General features: G+C 36.7%; 1 protein-coding gene across 2 annotated transcripts in view; it reads left to right on the forward strand.

Annotated features, from left to right (window-relative positions):
• The first annotated feature begins 3473 nt into the window (after positions 1 to 3473).
• The window catches only part of PIR (pirin), an 88533-nt gene continuing 74377 nt past the window's right edge, over positions 3474 to 17629 (forward strand). Inside the window, exons 1-3 of one of the 2 annotated variants that reach the window (XM_031958968.1) lie at positions 3474 to 3574; positions 4746 to 4882; positions 10373 to 10465. In XM_031958968.1, coding sequence (XP_031814828.1) covers positions 4787 to 4882; positions 10373 to 10465 — 189 coding nt within the window. In that variant the 5' untranslated portion in view covers positions 3474 to 3574; positions 4746 to 4786. Of the gene's footprint in view, positions 3575 to 3647; positions 4177 to 4745; positions 4883 to 10372; positions 10466 to 17629 lie in introns of those variants that run through there. The other variant, XM_003765557.4, reaches the window with a different exon arrangement.

The raw sequence follows: 17629 nt of genomic DNA on the forward strand, positions 1-17629 counted from the left end.
GTTTAACTTTAATCAAAGTTATCTTTTGTGATTGTCTCTATCCCTTGTTTGGTTAAGAATACATATTTTTAAACTGAAAACTGTGAGAGGTATATGATTTGTTTTTTCTTCTAATTTTTTAATGCTGTAATCTATAAGATTAGACATGTATCCATTTTGAATTTAATTTGTAATATGATGTAAAATATTGATATGAACCTAATTCGTGTGAAGACTAAGGTCTTAAATTTTTACATTGATATTGCATAGCATAAGCAACTGTACTGGTGTATGACTCATGTTAAAAATATTACAAAATGGTACAATGAAATCAAGTTCCTAATTTGTGAAATGAATATAGGCTAGGGGGTTAGAACATTTGATGGACTGCAAGCGCAGTGAGAGTCAACGTTATGCTGTGACAACTAATAAAGTCAATATGATATTGAGTTGAATTAATCAAAAGATAAGAGTTAACAATTCTGTTAACTGCCCATTCAGTTCTCTGAGCTACACTTCAGGAAGAATGTTGACCAGCTGAAGCATGGTTAAATGAGTGAAGTCAAGAAATATCTTGAATAAGAAAATCTGGAGGGGTTGCATTCTGCACTGGTGGAAGGAACTCCTAAACTGATGAAGTTATGGCAACATCAAACTGTCCATATCTCAGCCGGTATCCTGAACTGATTTATTTCTAGACAGGGTGAAAAGCTTGAGATCAATGACTCTAGAGAGGTACTGGAAATTCTTATTCTTATTCTTTTTTACTCTTTAGCATAGAGAACTGGTAATCTTACTTTTCCCCTGGAAACACGTAATGAGATGGAAAAAAATCATGGAATTCTAGAATCAGAAAACCTAGATTCTTTGTATATTCCCACACTCACACTTTATATATTCAACACTTGGCATAATGCTCTGCATTTTCTTTGCATACTAAGTGTGTATTGTTGTTGTTGTTAGTCCTTTGTTCTTGAAGATCACCCTGACTTTAGGGAGGTGATGATAAGACATGCACATGAATTGAGTTTAAGTTAGGGAAGGCTGTGCAACCTGCCTCACTTTCCCTTTCAGAGCCTTCTGGGTCTAGTGGCAATATATAGATTAAGAAGACTAGAGATGGCCCTGGATGCAATGGGAGGCTTTGGTCTTTTTAAACTAAAGTCTTTAATAGAACTCAGTTTGACTGAGGCCCCACCCATTTAGTGATTAAGGCTAGGTACTCCAAACCCGCCCCCCCCCCCCAAAAAAAAAACAAAAAAACAAAACCGAAAACTAACTAAATAAATCATGCTGACTGACGACAGAAATATCTGAGCCTCAGTTTCCTTAAAAAAGAAGGAAAATCATACATATATCATCAACTTTTACAGAGTTGTGAAGGATATTTTTGAACTTTTTCTTTAAGATTTAATTTCAAACACAGATTTAGTTTCAGATAGGGGACCAGAGACATATTGTTTTTGGAGCTCCAATTTAGTTGGTCAGCCTGTGTTTGTAGCAGGAAGTTGTTCAAATTTATCTCAGGTACTTACTGGCTATATAACATGGAGCAAGACACTTAAACCTATTGCTTCAGTTTTCTCATCTGTAAAATGGGGATAATAAGAGCATTTACCTTGCAGGATTGTTTTGAAGCTCAAAGAAGATGGTATCATTAAAGCACCTGGCACATAGTAGAAACTATTTAAATGGGGGCTCCCTTTCCAGTTCTTCTGCTGCTCTTTTCCTGAAGTTTGGCTACCATTTGAAGAATGCAAACCTTAAAAGGACATATAAATGTGAATGAATAAATGTAGTGCCGGAGAAACTGAGGCAGGAGAGAGATTAGAGAGCTTTTTAATATTTTATTAATTGGAGAGTATAATTGACTGGACAGGACTCTCGTCTCAAATTATCCAATCAGACAGAGATAAAGATATACTGGGACCAAGGAATCCATGTTGGTCCCAGGGCTGGAGGAGACTGTTATCTCAAAGAATCCAGCATCCAGCATCTAGCAGCCAGCATCTAGCAGCCAGCAGCTAGCCTCCAATCTCCAGCAATGAATAGGAGAAACCCAACTTCTTAAATACCTTTTAGAAACTAAGAAGGGGTAGGTAGCGTGGGAAAACTTCTGTCAGGATAGGGGAGGCCATAAATCCTAAAAACCCAGAAACAGGATGTCTGACAGGAATAAAGATATCAGTGAGGTATCTTGGAATATTTTTAGAGGGATATTGTAAGTTCTTGAGAACAGGAAAGAGTCAGGAGTTCCACTCTCTTGTTTATCCTGCTTATGCTAACAATTTATAACCTTAGAGTAAATGGTCCCCAGTCTTAATGAACCAGAAGGGGGGGGGTTACAGTTTAGGGGATTGAGACAGAACAGTTAAGGAAACTGAGACAAGGGAAACTAGTGCAGGGAAACTGAGCCAGGACAGTTAAAGAGAACTGTGGCATAACATAACAATGACATAGCACTTTACAACATTACTTCATTTAAACTTCCCAAGGGCCCTGTGAGGTCCTATGGTATCTCCATTTTCTGATTAGGAAATTGACTTCCTCTTATCATTTTATAATACTTATGATAATATGAGAATTTTAGTTGCAGTTGCTTGGCAATCTTAACTAGTTTAAGGAATTTAACACTTAATATTCCATTTAATTCTCATAATAGCTTTATATGTTGCTTGGAATTGTGGACATAGCTCTAGGTTTAGAGTTAGGAAATCTCAGATTTAAAACTGGCATATCTGATACTTGTAGCTCACTTATTCAATCAATAAATATTTCTTAAATGCTTATTAAGTGCCAGGCACTCTGCTAAGCTCTAGGAATACAAAAACAGGCAAAAGACAGTTCCTGCCCTCAAGGAGGTTAGTCTAATGGGGAAACAGCATACAAATATATAAAGCAAGTTATATACAAGAAAATAGGAATTAACTACGATAGGCAAGCCACTAAAATTAAGAGGGGTTGAAAAAAGTTTCTTGTAGAAGGTTGGATTTTAGTCGAGACTTACATGAACCTCAGGCAATTTTCTAGGATCAATTTAGGGTTAGGTTTCAGGGCAGCTAGTTGGTACAATAAATAGAATTCTGAGCATCGAGTCCCGAGTTCAAATCTGATTTCAGACACTTATTAGCTATGTGACCCTAGGCAAGTCACTTAGCGCTGTTTGCCTCAATTTCCTTATCTGTAAAATGAGCTGGACAGAGAAGTGGCAAAACCAATCTACTATCTTTGTCGAGAAAAAAAACGTCAAATGAAGTAATGAATAGTTGGACACAACTGAACGGCAGCAACATAGGTTACAGTCGCCTTGAATGGAGGGGATTCCGGTTTGGGGAGTCCCGGTAAATGATCAGATCAACAACTTTTGCATAATCCTGACTCACTTCACTAAAGTAGGCAGGATTGTGGTCCACAATGAAATTAAGTGACATCACTTATAGGATTTTGCCCTGGAAGGAGACCTAGAGAGCATCTAACCAGTCCACTCATTTAACAGCATCTGTAATTTCCTTCCATGTGAGATCTGGAGCATTTTCTGGGAGACACGGATACCAGTGCCTTTCCTGGCCCAGTTCACGTCACTGCCGGGCCGAGGGTAAGCAGTGGGCGTGGGAGAACCTGGCGCCTCCGCCTACATCAGACCCTAGCCCAGCCCCCCAAGTTTCTGGTACAGTTTCCCCAAAGCCCTGCCCGGATTATCTCCTTCCCAGCGGACTGGGAGAGGCTCCGGAGCAGGGAAAGGTAGTACTGGGCGAGGCTTCGTGGCCTGGAGCCGTTGCGAATATAGGAGGTGGAGCCACAGCTGGGAGCATTTCTGGGTCCCTTAAATCGAAAATAGAAGAAGGACGAAGAGGAAAAACCGGAATAAAGTGCAAAACACCCTGCTCGTGAACCCTGAGCAAAACCGAGGGCCTCTTGAAAGATGCTAGTTTTCCATCTTCTTTTTCCTAATTGCAGGGACCCCACCCTTTAGTTGTTTGCAGTGATTGGCACCCGCATCCTAAAGGGACCTAATTGCTGAGTCACAGTGAGCTAGTGAATCAGGGTTCCCTTGCTATATAACCCCGAGAGCAGTTCCAGTTCTCTGGCAATTAAATTTTCTTAGGTGTGAAGGAAACTCTGAGGCGCACTGACACTAAGCCTCCGGGCACATCTTTGCGGTGACCCCCTCTATGCCATCTGTCTCTGTGGGTCCGCGTAAGTATAAATCCCTGCCTAGTTAAGTCTGGGGGAAAAATCACTCTTTCCCGACTGGCTTTGCCTAGCTTGAGCTGCTCCTTAGCCAAAAGGGATAAGCCAATTTTTTTCCTAATTCATATGAGAAACCTCAGTAAGAAAGTAGTGTGTCTACACAAGTTTGTGGGGGAGGATGGGAGTGAGGATTTGCCTTGGGAATGAGGAGGTAATGTCTGCAAATACTTCGTAGTTACTTGCACTGAAGAGAATTTTGATTTGGAATATAGCTCAGATATAATCTAGGTTTATTGTCTGCTTGTGTACGTGTCTTTACAGTTATCTTTTTAGCTTCCCAGGAAAAGGCAAGTTTAGCTTTTCTTAGATTTCCTTACCTGACTGAATACTATCTACTCTGCTAGCGTTTAAGTTTCTTCCTCTCCAGGGATGCAATGAATTGGATAGGACGGTCTTAAGTTTTTTCTCATCTCTTAAAGTTCTTTGGTTCAGACACACTCGATTGATTTAAAAGTTAATAGATATGCCCTATTTGATGACTTCGTTTCCCTTTTTTCTTCTCTCCCTATCTCCAGGGAAAAAAAAAGGCTGAAGAATTCTCTTTTCAGACTTAACAATGGGAAAGTCCAAGAAAGTTACCCTCACTGTTCTCAGCCGGGAGCAAGCGGAAGGTGTGGGAGCTCGAGTTCGGAGAAGTATTGGCAGACCTGAGGTATGCTGGGTGATGCTTATTGCTCCCTGGGCTACTGGAGAGGGATCAATGTGAAAATGAAATGTAGGTAGACACTGTCCCTGTGTGATATGTGATTTGGGGCAAAAGCAAGCTTAGAGTGGGCTATTACTCATTTGGAAGAAGTTTACAATAATGTAAGTTTAGGATTTGGGAGGAAAGAATTATATCTAGACAGAAAAGCATGGGAGGGAAGGATCTGTGCTAAAAAAATACATCAGTAAATCATTCAGTAAACATTTATTAAGGGAACCTACTAAGCACTAGAGATTCAAAGAAATGGAAAAAACATTCCTGATATCAAGGAACTCACGATCTAATGAGGGAGATAACATCCAAATAGTCCTGAATAAACATGCTTATAAATAGACTGAATGGGAGATAATCAGGATAGGGAAGGCATTAGAATTAAGAGTAGGTGAGAAGGGCTTCTTGTAATTGGCACTTGAAGTAATCCAGTGAAACCAGGAGTCACAGATGAAGAGAGATAGCCTTCCAGGTATAGGAGACAGTCAGGGAAAATGCTGGAACTGAAGAGCTGGATTGTAGAATTTGCAGAATGTATGAAGGAGAATAAAATATAAGAAGACCATCAAGGTAAGAATGAGCCAGATTGTAGAGAGTTTTAAACACCTTACAGATGATTGATAGATCCAGAAGGTAATGGGGCAATTGGAATTTATTGAGTAATAGTAAGATAGTCAGATCTGTGCTACAGAAAAACTGAAGTTGACCAGCTGAGTGAAATATAAATTGGAGTGGGGAGAGACTTGAGGCTGGGAGAACAATTTGAAAGTTATTTCATATCTTAACCAGTATCAAACAGTTTTGATAATTACTGTCTTGTAATATAGTTTAAGATCTGGTACTGCTAATCCTCCTCCCTCTAGATAATTTCCTCTTTAGTTTTTCTGATTATTTTTGACTTTTCATTCTCACAGATGAGTTTTGTTACTATTTTTTCTAATTCAATAAAAATAGTTTTTAGGTAATTTAATTGGAATGGCTTTGAACATACAAATTAGTTTAGGCAAAATTGTCATTTTCATTATATTGGTTTTGCCTACACTTGAACAATTAATATTTCTCCAATTATTTAATGATTTTATTTGTATAAAAAGTTTTTTTGGGTAATTTTATTTATATACTTCCTAGGTTTGTTTTGGTAGGTATGCTCTCAATTATTTTATACTGTTAAGAGTTATCTTAAATATGTTATCTTTTACTGTCTCTTCTTGCAAATAGTAAATAGTCCAGATGAGGATGATGACTGTAGAACTGGAGAGAAGAAGACAATATGTACAAAGATCTGGAGAAAATAGAAACTAAAAGATTTGACAACAGATTGGCTATGTGGGGACTTCAAATGAAGGGTCAAGGATGTCCCTTTGTTTTTGAGACTGAATGATTGGAAGGATGGTGCTAAGGGAAAGTTGGAAAGGGAGGAGTATTTTAAGGAAAAATAGTGAATTCTGCTTTGAGCATTTTTGAGTTTGAGATGCCTCCCAGACACCTTGAAATATCCAAAAGGGGATATGGGACTGGAGTTAAGGTGAGAGATTAAAGTTTCATTTATAAGTCTGGGAATCATTTATGTAGAGATGATAGTTGAGTTCCTGGGAGTTAACTATCAACTAAGAGAGTAGAGAAAGCCTTGGGGGACACCATGGTTAGTGGATATACCCTGAATGAAGAGGTGGCAAAGAAGATTGAGAAGTAGGAAAATTGGGAAAGAATAGTCTGGAAACTTTAGATAGGAAAATTTATTCATGAGAGAGGGATTGAAAATATCAAAAATTGCAAAGAAGTCAAGAAGTATAAAAATTGAGAAAATACTGTTATATTTAGCAATTAAGAGGTCACTGCTAATTTTGGAGAGAACAAATTAATTTAATGATGAGGTCAGAAACCAAAGAAGTTTAGCTGAGAAGGAGTGATAGAAATATAAAAGACATAGATATAGGATATAGGTAGCAGCTTGGTGGGTAGATCACTGGATCTGGAATCAAGAAGAGTTCAAATCCAGCCCTAAACCCAGCCAGTTTGGTTCAGTTTCCTTATATGTAAAATGGGATGGAGAAGAAAATGACAAACCGTGTCAGTATCTCTGCCTAGAAAATCCAAAATGGAGTCTTCAAGAGTTAGAGATGACTGAAAAATGACTTAACAGTGTATGACATGCATTATAGGGAGATACAGGACAATAGCTATCAGGAATAATTGGATTAGATAGAGGTTTTTTTTTTTTTTTAAGTATGGGGAGATAAAGGCATGTTTATAGAGTTTGGAGAAATGTTTGAATTTTGTTAAATGAGGAGTGAAAAAGAAGAGGAAATGCCCAGAAATGGCCTTCGTTTTTTTTTTTTTTTCTTTTAGTGAAATATGACATAAGATCCTTAGCTAAGAGGATGGGATGGGTGGTATCTTGGGAGGCTTATGGAGTATGAGAAAGGTTTTTGATGCTTGTCTTTAATTTTCAAAGAGGACCATGACATCAGGGAAGTGATACCATGATATGTAAGTAAGTGAATTAGATTTGAGAGAGGGAGAATTGTGCTAGGTCATCTGCCTCACTTTCCCCTCTAGAGCCATCTGGGTCCAGTGGCCAGATATAGATCAGGACAACTGGAGATGGCCCTGGATGAAATGGGAAACCCTAGACTTTTTAAAATTAAGGTCTTTAACAGACCTTAGTTTTGCTGAGGACATACTGTAGAAGGAACCTCAAAGCTCATCTAATCCACAGCTTTCACTTAACTGCCTTATACTACTTAGTTTATAAACTCAGCCATGACCACTATACCTTCTTTCAATAATAATAGCTGATATTTACTATGTGCTAAGCACTTTGAGACCATAATCTCATTTGAATCTCACAACAATCCTGGGAGATAGGTGCTCCCAGTTTACAGATGAAGAAACTGAGGCAAAAAGATTAAGTGACTTGCCTGGGATCACATGAATGATCAGTAAGTAAAATCTTTGTTAAAAATGAAAAAAGGTGGGGGGCAGTTAGATAGCACAGCAGATCAAGTGCAAGTCACTTAACCCCAATTGTTTCACTTCCAAAAATAGTTGCTGTTGTTGAGTCTTGACCCCTTTTGGGGCTTTCTTGACAAAGATATTGGAGTAATTTGCCTTTTCCCTCTCCAATTCATTTTACAGATGAGGAAACTGAGGCAAATCGGGGTAAAGAACTTGTTCAGTTCTGTTTGACAGATCTGAATTTAGGTCTTCTTTGCTTCATTCTCAGCATGCTATCCACTGGCCCATCAGATTACAATTAACCAGGGCATATTGACTTTGAAGAAAATTCATATATATATTTTTATCATGGTCTACTTTATTAGCACAAAGACAGAAGTATGATACATTTGGACATGCATCCAGGGTATGATTCTGTGATTTTCACTTTCTGGTATAGTGTGATACTGAGAAAAGACCCTACATTTGATCTGATTGGAATTGCAACTCTGTCATATACCACACACTTGGCTCTAGGCAAATCATTTCAAACTTCCTGAGCCTCCTGAGTTTTCTCTTCTCCAACATGATTATATTAGACAAATTAACTCTACAATTTCTTCTTCCTTCTTCCTTCATCAATTGGTGATTGATTTTGGGATCAAGCTAAATATGAGATATTCAGAGTCTGGGACACTGGGAGATACAAATATGTGTGGGGAGAAGAGACTTTAGCTCAAAATGTTCTTTGTTTATAATAGTTTGCTTACTTTCCTTAATTCTAGAATTAAACTGTAGGCACACACTTTTTCTTTGACATGTCTATCTCCAAGAAAAGGAGAAATCTAGGAAGAAATGGGAATGAGCCTCTGACTGAGATGGATTTAAATTGCTCTTACCAAAAGAAAAGTTTCTTTTTCCCCAAAGAATTGCTTTTGAAGCCTGGTACTTACCAAGTGTGGGAAGCTAAAGATAGATGCTTTTCCAAGATTATGTTAAGCACCTACTATACTTATTTTAACCAATTGCCCAGCTGTCTTTTCTTCACTGTAGTATGTTAATGTCCTGAGGAATAGTAGCTGTTGACCAGATTGTGGGCCTCATCTTCCCCAAAGATCAGTCAATCAATTGATTTATTTATTAAATGGTTGCTATATACCAGGCATTGTGCTAGGCACATACTTGGTCATACTGATCTTTACTTACGTTTAACAGTTAAACAATGATGAGTTGTTCCATAAAAATATAATTTTCACATGACTTTCTTTTTTCCCCCTAGGGCAACTGGGGCTAAGTGACTTACCCAGGGTCACACAGCTAGGAAGTGTTAAATCTCTGAGGTCAGATTTGAACCCTGCTCCTGACTTCAGGACTGATGCTCTATCCACTGCACTACCTAGCTTCCCCAATTCATAAGTTTTAAAAGATGAGACATTTAGGTCATTATAAAGGAAAATCCCTAGAGATTAAGGAAAATGCTAGTGACTTAGAATATGTTAAATTCTGAAGTTTAGTAGTCAGGGACTTTTTTTTGTCACTAATTAAGTGTCCCTTAATACTTGTTAAATGCCTACAATTTATTAAGAAGCCAAAGTTATTTATTTCCCCCCAAACTACATGGAAATGACTTTATAGTGTGGAGAATTCTTGGGTATAGGATAAGGATGGGAAGTCTTCTCACAGTCATCCATCTCCTTCCTCACACAGCCAGAGCAGTAACCAGTTGGTTCATCAGCAGTCACAGAATTGACTTGACATCTATCTATTCTAGTTATGCTACACATGATTACTTTTTGAGGGATTTGCTTGCTGGTCTTATATGTATAGATGTGATTGACTTTCACAGAGAATAGGAAGGATGTATTGAATTTGTGGTAGATATGAATTGAATAGATGCATGATTAATAGTTTTTTCCAGAACAATAAATTTGCTCTGTTTGAGGGGTGTATAGGGGAATCTGCTAGAAATTTTTGCTTCACAAATATTTTATTTGGTCCTCAACAACTAAAAACCCTGTGAGGTGAGTGGTATTATTATTCCCAATCTACAGTTGAGAGACAGATAGAAGTTAAGTGACTTGTCTTATGTCACACATCTAGTCTGAGGTCAGCTTTAAATTTTCCTGAACCCAGGGCTAGCACTCTAGCCACTGGCTTAACTAACTGTCCAACTGATCTTTGAAGTGAATGTGATATCTTCGCTCAATTTAAGCTATTTGTAAGCTGAATAAAGGCAGGGGACAATAATTCCTTCTCTACTCTTCTTATTTCATCCTCCCAAGCATTTTGGAAATGAAATTTGGAGTGAAATTTGGAGTGTCATTGATAAGATGAAGATGACTCATGAGTGTAATAATTTGATGATAATGAGGTACCAAACATATTATAGATCTTTTCTCTTTTTCAGTGATATACCTAACAGGAGTATGAGACTTTTAAATTTACCATATTTGTGTTTCTGGTCTCTGCTGATCAGGATTAATAAACCATTTAATTTTTTTTTTTTAGTTGAAAAATCTGGATCCATTTTTGCTATTTGATGAATTTAAAGTGGCCAAACCAGCAGGATTTCCTGATCACCCACATCGAGGTTTTGAAACAGTGAGTATAATGGTTCTAAAATACATTTCTATGCGTCAAAACTTCTATATGCAAATAAACTATAATTATCACTTCCATGTAAAAATACCTTTAAAAAAAGAACAAATAATAAGCCAAAAATTAACCAGCAACCTGATAGTTACAGATAAGTATTTGTGGTATTTGGAAATGCCAAGTCCATTTGAAGTAAATAATATTTGAATGTAGATATTTACCATGTGTTGGGTATACCTTTGAATTTGTATAATTGTAAATATTTATGTTTTCATATTTAATTTAAAATGTGAACTGCTTTCTTCAAAACAAAACAATGAAAATAGCTTTCTAGAATAAAATTAAAATGAATACAAATGTGACATTAAAATGTAATTACAATCTATTAACATGGAAACCATTAAATGATTTTTATGTTTATTATTATATTTAAAAGAATATTTTAAAGTAAAAAAAATTATATATAAACAACTGTTTCTTAGAAAGGATGCATATCAATGAAACTTGACTTTGACTCCTCACTTGAAAGAATAATCAAAGGCAACATTACATGTGTAATAGGCCCATATTGTGGATGAGGCTTGACTTAGGTTTGATATTTTAATAAAATGAAATACTGATAGTTAACAAGAGGAAGCTATAGCACAAAAAAGATGCAGTAACGGTTCAGATAGACATAATCTCCCTCATATTCATATAAAAATGTTTCTGGTTTTTGGTCAGTGAGATATGGTGACTTACATCTCACTATGATATCCTGCCAAATCTAAATGGCACCTGGGTCCTGAATTAACTAATCCATCATATTAAAGAGGTGAGCATTAGCTGAAATGATGGGAAGAACAACTTTTCAGCTTGCTTTAGTTTACCATAAGCTTCCTGGCGCCATCTGTCTTCTTTATTGTCCATACAGCCTTATTGTAAAAGAATTTGATATGATGAAATGTTCTTAATTTCATCACTAAAGGGGAAGATTTTTCATCTCTACCATATGACCCGATTTTATTTGGTATTAATTATAACGGTTAGCTTGGGGTTTGACTTTGTCTCTACCCACAATAACCAATCTAAGAAGCCTCAGAAAGGGCCTTTACAGGTCCCAATTTTTAAGAATTCATAATATCCTTTCTCACAATATATCCATGTTTATTAGCCACAACTCTGACTCAAGCATGGTGACTTGGACCTAAGACCTATTGTGATGACCCTAAGAGCAATCTCAGTTTTGACCTAAAGGAGATTCCTTCTCAGACTTGGGTGGCTCAGAACTTCCAAACTGATTGCTTTAAGTTTCGTTAGATTTACTGGCCCAGTACATAGTGCAAATTTTAGCATTCCTATAGGCTGATGATCAAGTATTTCTTTATCAGCATTTTGTTTCAGGAGCCTTACGCAAAACTCCTTCTGGAACAGAAAGTCATATCCTCCACTCACTTAGTAGCAAGGCTGGTGCCTATTCTCTCCGCCGTCCTCTCCTATTTTCAATGAGAGCTGTAATTACCTACATGGTTTCTGCTGTTTGAACATCCCTTTGGAATTTCACCAGTTTATCTCTTATACCTGTATGGTTTATTAGAAAGGAAGACCCATAGCTAAATCCTTACACCATTCAGAGGCACCCTATAGACTGTTAAACGTCTCCTGTAACTTATTCTCTCTCCCCAATTCTTTCTTGGTGAAAGCCTACCTATCCTTCCAACCACACTGTGGAAGAAATCATGCTCCAATGAAAGTGATAGAATAAGTCCAAAATCTTTCTTTCCACCAGTGATAGCTCCAAATTTTCTTCTTCATATCTACTCCCATTCTGCTCCTTTAAAGACCCATCCTAAATGGGATTTAACACATTTCCAATAAAACCTCTGGATGAAAGACCATACTTTCTATGTATGGTCTGTTAAATCTCATCTCTGAAAGTGTTGCTCTTCTGCTTTTCCACTGGTTGCCCTTCTGCCAGCATGGCAATGAATCAAAAGCTTTGTGGCTAAAATGTTGAATGTGCTGAAAAAAATTATTTTTGTTTTTTCCTCCCATTAGTAACCTAATTTATCTAGGACCTTTGAAAATTACTAGGGAATGCTCCCCTGGTACTATCTTAATCCTCTTTGTCAATCTCCTTTAGCATGTATTGAACATCAGGGTACTGGTGGCCTTCTCTTTGTTTCACTGAGAGGACTTTCAATGTACCATTAGAAAGGGGCTCCACCATAGTATACCATATCTGACCATCCAGCCAACTCATGTCTTGAATGTACATTGTCTGTCCCCCATAATGTGAGCCATACTGCTATGGTGATCCAGTCTTGGTTTTCTGCCAAAATGTTGTAGGCCAGGCCTGTAAGGTAGATCAGGTTCCAGATTAGAACAAAATTAAACGCTTGAAAGACCATCAAATAGTTAACAAAAAAGTGTTTATTTAACCATAGTGTTGTAGAGATGTTCAACAAGGATATAGGTATAACACTAGCTCAGGTATATACAACTTTCATCTCCATCATATATCTGGTCCCCAGAATGTGTTGGCTGCCATAGCAACAGGATCCTCTCTCAATTATGAGGGGCACTGATTCCTTTGTGCACCCACCTCCTTATGCCTTTTACGAGTAGGGACAACTTCTTTGCCTTTGGGGAATAAAAAAATGCAACCCTGCTATATTCAGTGTGTTTACTGCAAGTATTGATTATTCTTTGTTTCTTGTTTTACATGAAAACTAGTTGAAATTATTTACCCCTTTCTGCCAACTAATATTTTCAATAAAAAGGCCACCAGCATCTAAACAGCTCTATAGCATCTAGATCTTAGATAAATGTCTTGATAGCTCTTGCAAGCTAGTAAATCATTTAATATTTCTTTTTTATATTCTTAAAACCTACAACCAATCACTGGTCTCAAAGTTCCTCTTTGTTATGCCCCTATAGACTACTCTAACCTGGTAGCTCCTCTTTGAGCTACTCTTAATGCCCGTTTGTCAACAGCATAGCTAGCCACACTTACCCATCTTCAGGCACCAACCCAGATCCCACAGAGACAGACCACCAGAAGGTAGGGGTGAAGCGAAAGAGAACTTTATTTCTAGGTAGCACATATTTATATCCCCCTGAGGATCTGGGAGAAGGGGGAGGTCCTCTGGCATAACAGGATTGGCCTGAGAAGAGGGAGGGAGGCGTGCTAGGCTGTGAGAGTACTACGGAGAAAGACGTGGTACCTGGGATCAGACACCGCCTCCTGGGGCTATGTCCCACCTCCAAGTAGGACTCTCCTGGGCCTCGGTACCTCTCACCCTTCAGGTCCTCCCACATGCCTTGAACTGCATTCCTTGCTTCTAGAGGCTTTTTAACCCTTACAATCTTCTTTTCAAATGAGGGAGGGATCACATCTAAAATCTGGCAGAAACAATACTTTAAAAATATTTATTTATTGGTATATGAATTTATAATCTGCTCTCCTCCTGCCCTATCTTTTTACAGAATAACCATCAGTTTTTTAAAAGTCCTCATTATAAACATGTCTAATCCAGAAAAACTAAGTCTTACATTGTCCAGTTCCAAAAATATCTGTCCCTCTCTGTATTTTAAGCTTGTCTCTCTGGCAAGAAGGATTTCATCTTTAGTCTCCTGGATTTGTCTGTCATTGCATCAATTAGAATTATAAACACTCAAAATTGTTTTTCCTCTTTAATGCTGTGTCATATAAATCTTTCTCACTTTTTTCTGAATCCGTTTCTTCCTCTACTCTGAAACTTTCCACATCATTATTTTCTAGGGCATACTAATATTCCATTATATTTAGTTAGCATAATTTGTTAAACGTTCCCTAAGGGTGGGAGAGTTCTCTAGTGTCTGATTTTTAGATACTGTGAAAAGCTGCTATAAATATTTTTGTCAATATGTATCCTCTTTTCTTTCATCAATTTCTTTGGGGTCTAATAGTGATATTGCTGGGTTAAAAATATGCAGAATTTAGTAAATTTTCAGGCATTGCTTCAGATTGCTTTTCTGAATGGCTGGACCAACAGTACAAGTAATGTTATTTTTACTATTAAAAAAAAGAAAACTGGGAAACCATATTTGGGACTACCCTATCATTGCTGTCTGGGAAGCTATCAAATTTTTGTCTTAATTTGGATGCAGATGTGTGTCCATTGTGTATCTCTTTCCCATCTCAAATCAACTAGGAAGAATATTTAATGAAGCTCCTTTGAACATAGGATTGTCACACAATAACTCATTAGAAGAGGTGTTTACTGTCAATTGAAGGAATTGGAATGAGTTGGAGAAAACCAACAGAGAGTAGCTGATTGGGCAGTGTAGAGCATTAAATTTGGAATCAGAAAGATTTGAATTTATACTTTGCCTCACACACTTAACCTTACTAGTTGTGTGAGTTTGGGCAAGTGACTTAATTCTTTTCCATCCTCAGGGCTTGGATTTAATAATCTTTTAAGGTTCTTTCTAGCTCTAGATATCTGATCCTATGATATTCCTCATTTTTAAATTCACTGAAAGCAGAGAATGCTCAAACCAAATGTTTTAGGTGGTAGTTAATTTAGTAGAGGAGACAGTACATTGAGAGGAAAATTTATCTCTATGTCAGATACTGTACATTTAAATCCTTGTTCCTGTATGATCTTATAGTTAAACTTTAATTTTTAGTTTTTTTTTTCAATCAAACCCACTTATCTTTCTCCCATTTCTTCCTCTCTCTCCTTCCATGAGAAGAAAAGAAAAAAATTCCTGTTACAAACATGTATAGTCAAACAAAAAAAAATTGGCTACATCAAAAAAAAAAAAAAGTCTCATCTGCATTCTTGAATCCATCACTGCTCTGACAGGATATAGGTAATATGTTTCATCATGAGTCCTTTGTAATCATCATTCTAAAGTTTTTCAGAAGTTACCATGATACGCAAATTGCCTGGTTCTGTTTATTTTATTCATATCACCTGACTTTCAAATTTGATTCCTTCCTTGTCATATCTAATCTGTCACCAAGGTCTGTCAACTCTTTTTTTACATCGTGTAAGATTTCTTGAATACATTCCTTCTGTTCTCACTTTTACTAAACTAACTCATTTCCTTATTACTTCAAAACTAAACTATAAGCCTCCTAATAGGTTTCTTTGTCTTCAACCTTCATTCTATATGCCAACATCAGATTAATCTTCCTGAAAAGTTACTTTGATCATGTCATTCCTTGCTTAAACAAACAAACAACTTTCATGGTTCCTCATTATTTACTCAAAATTTACTCAATAAATTCAAAACTCCTTAGTCTGGCATTCAGCTACAATGTGGTCCCAATGTACTTGTTTCTTAATGCTACTCTATACAGATCCTGTGCTACAGGTGTCCTCACTGGCTCTAGAATATTTTACATATTAAGCCATTTTTTCATTTTTGCTCAACTTTGGCCTATGTGGACTTCCTTTTAGAACCTTATCAGCTCAAGAACTTTCAGTAGCATTTTATTACTTCTAGCATAAAATGCAAACTTCTTAGTTTAGGGTTCAAAATTCTCACAGATATATTGTGGCCAGTCTTTTGAGGATTGTTGCATATTATATTCCCTTTTACATACTTTATAGTCTAGTCATACTGGCCTGCTGGCTGTTCCCTGACTGAGACATTTGGTTACTCACTTCCATATCTTTCCATAGGCTATTTTCAGTATCTGAAATGTACCTTAATCTTCCCTGATCAAATTAGTTTTTGATGTTCTTGCATTCTTCCTCAAATGATCATATATACCTTTATTACACATTATATTCTTCCCAAAGAATGTAAACTCCTCCAAGACAGAGACTGACATTTCTTATATTTGTAACCATATCCTAGTACAATACCTTGAATATAGTAGGCGCTAAATGAATTTTGGATTTAACTGCATTCTCTTAGCAATAACTTATGATTTCTTCTCTCTTCTGGAAAGAAAGAGCTAAGTAGTAAAATGACTGTACTACTGGACCTAGAATCAGTCTGCATTCCAATTCAGGCATGAACATTAACTGTCTTTATGACCCATGATTTCTGTGCCTCAATTATGAAGTGAGGATAATAATAGTACTTACCTTATAGAGTTGTAATAAAGATTAAATGAAATAATAATTAACCATGGACAAACAAGTCCAATAGAGCTAAGACTAAAAGGTAAACATTTAAAAGAGAAAAATCATTTAGTTTCTGGGACTAATGTCTCATTTCCAAGATAAGGAACTGATTCAAATTTATAAAATTAAGATCCTTTCTACAAGTCATGAGTGGTTTAAGAATATGAACATGCAATTCACAAGGGAAGAAATCCAGCCTATTTTATAGCCATATAAAAAAATGCTCCAAATCACTAATTAGAGAAATGCAAATTAAAGCACTTTAAAGTTCCATTTCATAGCCATCAGATTGATAATGAACTTTTTAACTTTTTTTTCTTTTCAAAGTAGAATATAAGTTTCTTGAGGTCTGTGACCATATTTCACATTATTTACATCTTCCTGAAAGCCTATTGCCTTATGGATACTAAAATTTTCTCAGTGGAAGTCTTCAGACAGGGTTGATATAGCATCTGGTAAGGACATTGTAGAAGAAGCTCCTGTTCAGAAAGGAATTGGGACAGATGTCTTCTGACATCTTTTGATTCTTACATTCTATAACTTTGTAAAATGAGCAATGAAAGGATATCATTTTTCTAACACTTTACACTACTTTATAAGTTATAGTTCACATTCATCTTTAAACCATATAGACCCTTGAGGGAACTATGAAAATTAACATATATTGTCCCCTGCTCATCTCCCCTGTTCATGGTTAGATAGAAACTAAGATGAGGCTAAATAGCTGACTTGTGAATAAGAATTTTCATATCCATAAAAAATTTAAAATATAACTATCTTTTCCGCTAGTGGAAGTATAGCAATGGGTGATCCAAAGCTGTTTTTATTGAGCTACATTACAAAATCAAATGCAGTTATATGATTCTTCTTCTGCTCTCCTGATCTGTTTCCTTCATAGGACAAAGTAGTATTGTCTTGGTTTTCTGTGTGTGGATAATATGTGCATAGATACAATAAAAAGGTGAGCCCCAGGTCATCAAATCATAGTATTTTAAAGTCAAAAGAGACCTTAGAAATAATCTAGTCTAACTTTTTCATTTTGCAAAATAACTGAAGCCCAAAG

The sequence above is a fragment of the Sarcophilus harrisii genome, chromosome 3 (genome assembly GCF_902635505.1).
Source record: "Sarcophilus harrisii chromosome 3, mSarHar1.11, whole genome shotgun sequence".
Classification (NCBI taxonomy): domain Eukaryota; kingdom Metazoa; phylum Chordata; class Mammalia; order Dasyuromorphia; family Dasyuridae; genus Sarcophilus; species Sarcophilus harrisii.